The 7,064-nt window shown below is 43.1% G+C and overlaps 1 protein-coding gene across 1 annotated transcript in view; it reads left to right on the plus strand.

The window, feature by feature from the left end:
• Window positions 1–637: 637 nt before the first annotated feature.
• Window positions 638–7,064, plus strand: part of LOC121359348 (DDB1- and CUL4-associated factor 12-like) — a 7,833-nt gene continuing 1,406 nt past the window's right edge. The window contains exons 1-2 of the mRNA XM_041478238.1: window positions 638–930; window positions 1,664–1,918. Of these exons, the coding sequence (XP_041334172.1) occupies window positions 859–930; window positions 1,664–1,918 (327 nt within the window). The 5' untranslated portion in view covers window positions 638–858. The remainder of the gene's footprint in view (window positions 931–1,663; window positions 1,919–7,064) is intronic.

The following is a 7,064-nucleotide window of genomic DNA, read 5'->3' on the forward strand; positions in this document are numbered from 1 at the left end:
TTTGTAGCCTTCTGATCTCTCTGTTCTTTTAGTATAGTTTTAATGTAGCATTTTAGTATAATATTTAACATAATAAATCAGCCTTCTGAGAAACATGGAGTCAAGACTTGTGTCTCCACACACAGAGAGTTCGCAGCAACAAAGACCCATTTCAAACACCCACACCTTCACCCATAGAATTGTTTGTAAAGACATTAGCACACATCTTCCCAATCACTGTGGTCAGATTTTCCCACAGGAGATATGTAGAACTTCAGATTGTGCATGTTACAATCAACAAGAATATGCTCACAGGCTGTCTCTCAGTAAAAGATCACTGTGCTGGTTTGGGCTGGGGTAGAATTAATCTGCTACACAGTAGCTGGAAACGGTGTTGATAATACAGAGCCTCTCCTATGCTTAAATTGACGAGGCCCGGGGAGGCCGCCAGCGAGAGCCGACGATCCGTGCAGGGCAGCGGGGAACGGACAAGTGGAGAACCCGGGAAGCTTCGCTCCGAGCTCCGCTGGGGGCGCCGCCCCGCCCCCGACAGGGCCACGCTGCCTGGCAGCCGCAGAGGGTGGGCAAACTCGCCATCCTTCCTCCGGTTGCTAGGAAACGAGACTCGGGCAGGGTGGGACAGCCGTCGCAGAGGCACGGTGCGACTGTCGTAAAAACATCTCGGAGAAAATGTCGTGAAGCGCAGTCGGTAGGGTCTGTGACGAAGAGAGTGACCGGGCCTGGTTCCCCGCACTTATTTGCCCCGTACCCCGGTGGCCCCCTCCCCCTCTTGCTCCATGTGGGGCCCAGGTTGGGCTCTCGGCTTCTCCTCCTTCTTCTCCTTCTTCTCCTCCTTCTCCTCCTTCTCCTCCTTCTCCTATGGCCCGGAAAACAGTTAGCAGGAAGCGGAAAGCGGCGACGGCTGCCGCCGGGGGGCTCCAGGGGGAGCAGGTAGGCTGAGGGGCGGGAATGGGTGTACGAGGGCAGAAGCCCATATGTCGGTGCCTGGGGTGACCCTGACTGGGGATTGCCGTGTCCCGGTGCCCGGTTGAGGTAGGGGAAAAGGGCGGGGTCTTTCGGTGCCTGGGGAAGGTGTCCTGGGGGGGAGATGGTGGGAAGGAGTAGTACCGGGCACGGTGGCTGTCGGTGCGATACAGCGGGCAGCTTCCCCCCGTCTCTGCTCCCTGCCCCGGTGGCCCTGGGAGCTCTCTGTTCAGCCCATAACCGCCGAGTCCCTGCCGCCCCAGAGCTGAGCGTTACTGCGAGGCCACCCCAGGCCGGGCCGGAGGAGGCCGATGAACGGCGCGGTCAGTATCAGATGGCCCCTGCGGTGTCACCTCCAAACCTGCCGAGCTCACGCCAGGAGGCTGTCGGTGCTGCTTTTCCGTTTAAAGTGCTTCTTGGCTTCCTCTTGTTTCTATAAGCTTTTGGTGTCCCAACAGTGCCGAGCCGGGGTGGATTGTTTTCAGTATTATGGCAGTGTTACTTCTTTAGCAAATATTTATGTTTAATTTTATGTTACTGAAGGCTTTATCACAATTTATTAGTTAATCTTCATGTATGGTATTATATGGGTAGTTTGGAAGGCTTCAGTATTTTGCTGAGAATATATTTGAATTTAGATGGCTTGTGTCTTAAGTTTGTTCTAGATGCTTTATCTAAGTTTAATGCTTCTTTTCCACAGTATGGGTGGGATCACTCAGTTCACAAAAGGAAAAGACTCCACCGGGTGAAAAGGTCTGTGGTGTACTACCTGAAAGGTAGAGAGGTCAGGATGCAGAATGAGTCCAACTATCACCGCTTGTTGCATGGATATGCAGCCCAGCAGCTTCCCAGCCTCTTGAAGGAGAGAGAATTTCACCTTGGAATCCTTAATAAAGTATTTGCCTCCCAGTGGCTGAACCACCGGCAAGTGGTGTGTGGGACAAAATGCAACACAGTAAGTGCCACCTATCTTTTGCTTCTCGCTGTTAATTATTCTACCCCCAAATGACACTTACCATAATTGAAGTATGTAGATAGCCAAGGAATATATTAAGAAATAATTAGGTGTGGATTCCAATTTGTGCACAATTAATTTTGAATGAAGGTAATGCTTAACGATCACCCATTCTCATCTGAAAACATGGCACTATGGGTATGGCCCGAAACCTGAACATGAGGCCTATATCTCATGCAGCATCTGTCTAATCCACATAGAGCGATTTACATCTATTTGCAGGATAACAAGCAACAGTAGGGTTTGATCTTTCTTCCTGTCCTGCAAATGTAAAGTTAATGAATGATGTTAGCTTTGCTAAATGGTAGCTAACATGCCTGGCAAAACTTGCTTGTAAGACTATTTTTATTGTGCTCAGTCTTTTACCATTTGGTTTTATGTATGGTTCTGTGCTGTTGACTTGGGTCTGGAGCATCTCTCTTATGAGGAGAGACTGTGGGAGCTGGGCCTGTTTAGTCTAGAGAAGAGAAGACTGAGAGGGGATCTCAATTAATGCATATAAATATCTCAAAGGTAGGTGCCAAGAGGATGGTGCCAGACTCTTTTCAGTGATGCCCAGTAACAGGATGAGGAGCAATGGCCATAAACTACAACACAAGAAGTTTCACCTCAACATGAGGAAGAACTTCTTTACATTGAGGGTAGCAGAGCACTGGAACAGGCTGCCCAGGGAGGTCACGGAGTCTCCCTCTCTGGAGACATTCAAGACCCACCTGGACATGTTCCTGTGTCACCTGCTCTGTGTGGCTGTGCCTTAGCAGGGGGTTGGACTGGATGATCCCCAGAAGTTCCTTCCATCCCTAATGATTCTGTGACTTCAAAAAGTTGCTACAAAACTAAAAACTATGGTTAAACTCCAGATATTCTTCAAAGTAGCTAGAAATGTTCCAAACTGAAAAAAAAAAAAATTAGATCTTCAGGATGATTCTTCTGCTTTTCCAGTTTGTAATTTTTTTCCCACTCTAAATCTGTTTTCAGTGTTTAAATAACTTCCCTTGCTTATGTATCTTTACATGCTTTAGCAAAATTTGAAATCTGTTTGGACTCTGTTATTGTGGCAGGGCATCCCCAACACGGGGAATAAAAAGCCTCAACTCCATAATTGCAGAAGGCTGAACAACTGCTTTATTAAGCTATACTATACTATGCTACTACTATACTAAAGAAAGACCCGTGACCCTTACAGTCATGACACAGCTTTGACCTAGTTGGTCAATCAGTCAAAACCACCATCACCAGAGTCCAATTAAGAAACTACCTTTTGGCAAACAATCTCCATAATACATTCCATATGTGCATAACAACAGGTGCAGAGATTAAGATAATTGTTTTTCTTCTTTCTCTGACCTTTCTCACAGCCTTCCCCAAGAAAAATCCTGGGAAAGTTGTGCCTGCTGCTCTCTGTGAAGAGAGCTGTGGCCACACTCTGTCATGTTTCAGATTTCATATTTCCATAGCATCCATTTATAGGAAAATATTAAAATAATGTACTATGTGATTAATAAATGGAGGAGATCATACTTAGGTAATGCTCTCTCTGCTGGAGTTAGTGGCCCAACTTCATTGGCTGAGGTTTCAATGTCATATATGAAATTCTAATTGAATTAGAATCCCAAACCTGTTCTTTGCAGGTTGGTTAGTGCCACAGAAATGAATTGAGCATTGTAGAGAATGTATAGATCAAGCAGCTCTGAAACCTCAAAGTATATCACTAGGTGTGATTATTTCTTTGCCTCAAGTTTTTTAGTTTTGTTTTGTTTTTTTTTGTTTTTTTTTTTTTTTTTTTTTTTTTTTTTTTTTTTTTTTTTTTTTTTTTTTGTAAAAACTTTCGGATATATGGATCAGTGGGGCCTGGGGAGATTTTGGTGCATATAGTTTTGAATCAGGGTCAGATTTGTTTTTCAGGGATTATAAATCCCTCTCAAGCCTTTGAGACTTCTGTTTAAAACGTTTTTTCATTTTAGATGTTCTGTTATTATTCATAGTTACATAGCAGGAGGCTTTCATGCAGTAGCTCTTAAGAAGCAAGGCCTAGCTGTATAAACAAAACAGTCTTTTGACAGGAATTAAGTCTGAAATAGAATCTCTCTGCCTTCAGTTTCCATGTGTGTTCATCGCCTCGGTCTCAAGAGTATTTGGTTTTCTGTGAACTGCATATGATACCCATGTCTGTATTCAGAGTCTAGTAGTTTCTGTGCCAAGTATAGTGTGGGTGGTAGAGATGCCCTTTAGCAAAGTCTCTCACTTCTCCATCCTTTGTCATCTGTCAACATGTGCTGTCTCCCAACCTCCTGAAATTAAATGTGGAGGGCAAGACACAAAAACTGACAAATGTGATTTTGGCACTGAACAAATTCAATTATATCAAAGTGTGTGCCCATTAGATAGTGCTTCAGAGTTTCACATCAAGATGGATTGTCTGATTGTGTGGTCTTGTCTCTGGAAATGTAGTTCAGTCAGTCAATTTGTTACAAAATCTCTGAAAACTGGAATGAGATTCCTTAACACTAGTTTTTGTGTTAGAGGGCATCATTTATTCATGCACCTGGAAGGGCATGGAGGATCACTCCTTCCCAACATGCCCCCCTGATTTCTACAAATGTGTTGCTAATATAAAGTCACTACATACATATTATAATTTGCCCATTACCATAAAAGTCCTTCCCATGTTCCCAAATTCAGTCCTTGTTTTGGCTGTAGCTGCATTCCTAAACCAGATATCTCCTCTTTATCTTCTAACGTCCTTGCTTGGAGAACAATTTCTGCATGCCTTGCTTCTCTGCTAAAGGTCCACAGAGTGTCTTCTCTGCTAAAAGTTCACAGTCACAGTGTCTTTCTACTAAAAGCTCACAGTTACAGTAGAAATTGAATTAACCTTCTTGATATCAAACTCACTGGCTTCTTTTACCACTGCTCACTTCTCAGATGTTTCTTTATATCATGGATTGTTTCTCTGCACTTTTTCAAGTAGGACATATGAGGCCATTACCCACTTGCATTGCCTGTACAGCAAACCTGTGAGTAGGTTTTGTGCTAAGATTAGTGCATGTTCTGATCTCCACCAGAAAACAGGCATACGTTTGATATCTTAGTGTTTAAAGAGTCCATGTTTCTTTTGGGCTTGGCATTTTATCAGTAAATATGTATTGCTGCAGAACAGAAGCCAAGCATTCTGTTAACATAGAAAAAAAGAGGTGTTTATAATCTAAATAAAAGTAAAGACTGGGAAAAATCAAACAGTGCTACTCAGTGTGAGCAGTGGGGGTATTGGTATAATGACACTGTAAGCATTGTCTTGCTTCTGTTGTTAGCAAAAAGCAAATCTGAATGAAAACAATAACATCATTTTCCAGCTTGGCTGAGGGTGTAATTTTTGTCTGAAGTTGTGCTTTTGCAGAATAGGATGTTCCCACCTGCTTGTTCTTGCTGGCACCAATGTGTGTGTAGCTGGGGAATCAGCTGGATCAGCTTGCTGCTTTGTGCAGATGGGCTTTCTTGTAGGGTTAGTTTTACTGAGACAGAGATATGATGCAGCTGATCTTGTAGCTACCTGAGGACTAGTTGCTGTCATAGAGGTTGTGAAACTGTTTGGGTGGATGAGGAAGAGGCAAGTGGAATCTCAAAGATTGGCTTAAGCCAGTTGTAAAACTTCAGCACAGTTGATTTTCTCTTAGTGACTCAATTTTTAGCAGGGCAATCTTGGGTTTCTTTCAAATGTTAATATGAATGACAAGAATGTGTCTGTGATTTCTGAGAGCAGTATGTAAAGAGCTGGGACACAGAGCATGTCAAGTACTTGCTGTGTGAGGACTAAGCAGTCTTTTTCATGCATGTTCTTTATGTTTTGTAAATCTATGTCCATCCTGCTTGCATAATAAAAAAGTGCTGTAGCTCAAGGTGAAATCCTTTGTTTGGTTGATTTGTATGATCAACTAAAACATAGGGCTGCCTGTTAATCTGCTGTTTTGTATGCAGGGGCAGCAACAGAGGACACAAGAGTCTAACGTGCTGCCTTGAAATGACATTTAGTAGGCCTGGGGTTTAATTTTGCTGTATAAAGTCAATGCTTACAGTTAAAGATGCATGGGAAAGGCACTTATATTTAATTAATTGGTAACTTTGTTGGGTTCCTGTTTCTCCCCTCCCCCAAACTGTTGTCTCTGAAAGGCAGGTCATAAAATGGAAGTATACTTGATGAAAGAGCCTGGCAAACTGTTCTGATCACAGTATTGTATATAAATTAAGGATGGATTTTCCAGTTCACACTCTGGTTGATAGATACTTGATTCCTTGCTGCAGTCTTTACTTTTGGCAAATTGATTAATGAAGTTCCTTAGTGTCCTGGATTAGGGCAAATTTGAGAGAAAACCTCCAAAGGGGGCCCCCCAGAAAGCAAACCCACACGGCCCCTCCCCCCTACCGGTTCAGGAAGGATTCCTCAGAGAAAAGTGGAAAGAACCTGTTTATTTAACAGGCAAAACACCCCCAGCACACAAAATGAACAATACCGGATGACAACACTCTTTCACTGATCTGAAAAGGATGGCAAATTCAGAAAGTCTTTCCTACGAGTGGTTGCTCTGCTGTCGGTCCCTCCGGCGCTGGGGATAGCTGCTGCAGCCACAAGATGCAAACTCTTGGTGTTTCCCCGGTCCCAGTCCGGAGTAGGTTTGAGTGGTTCCAAAAAAAGGGAAAGGAAAAACAGTCCAGCGAAAGGTTTGGCCTGCTTAGCTAAACTAACTGTGAAAAACGCCAATCACTTGTTTTTAAAATTTTAAAAGTTTAATAGTAATAAAATGGTTATAAAAATAGTAATATAATTAGAGTAATAAAAATTGAACAATTGAGATTAGGACAATATGAGACAATAAAAACAAAGAGATACTCTTTAGATTCCCATAAACTGGTATCTCTAATTGATCTCCATCAGGTCCTGGCAAAAGAAAAAATCCTGGTTGTATGATTCCCAGAGTGCAGCTCTCTTTCCACTGAGAGGGAAGTTTTGGGTATGCTCTTTTTCCACATATCCAAAATAGGCCATCTGGAGTTTTCCAATAGTCAAACTTTTGCTGATCTATATTTTCCC

This window comes from Pyrgilauda ruficollis, unplaced genomic scaffold, assembly GCF_017590135.1.
Source record: "Pyrgilauda ruficollis isolate IOZ18807 unplaced genomic scaffold, ASM1759013v1 scaffold439, whole genome shotgun sequence".
Classification (NCBI taxonomy): Eukaryota; Metazoa; Chordata; class Aves; order Passeriformes; family Passeridae; genus Pyrgilauda; species Pyrgilauda ruficollis.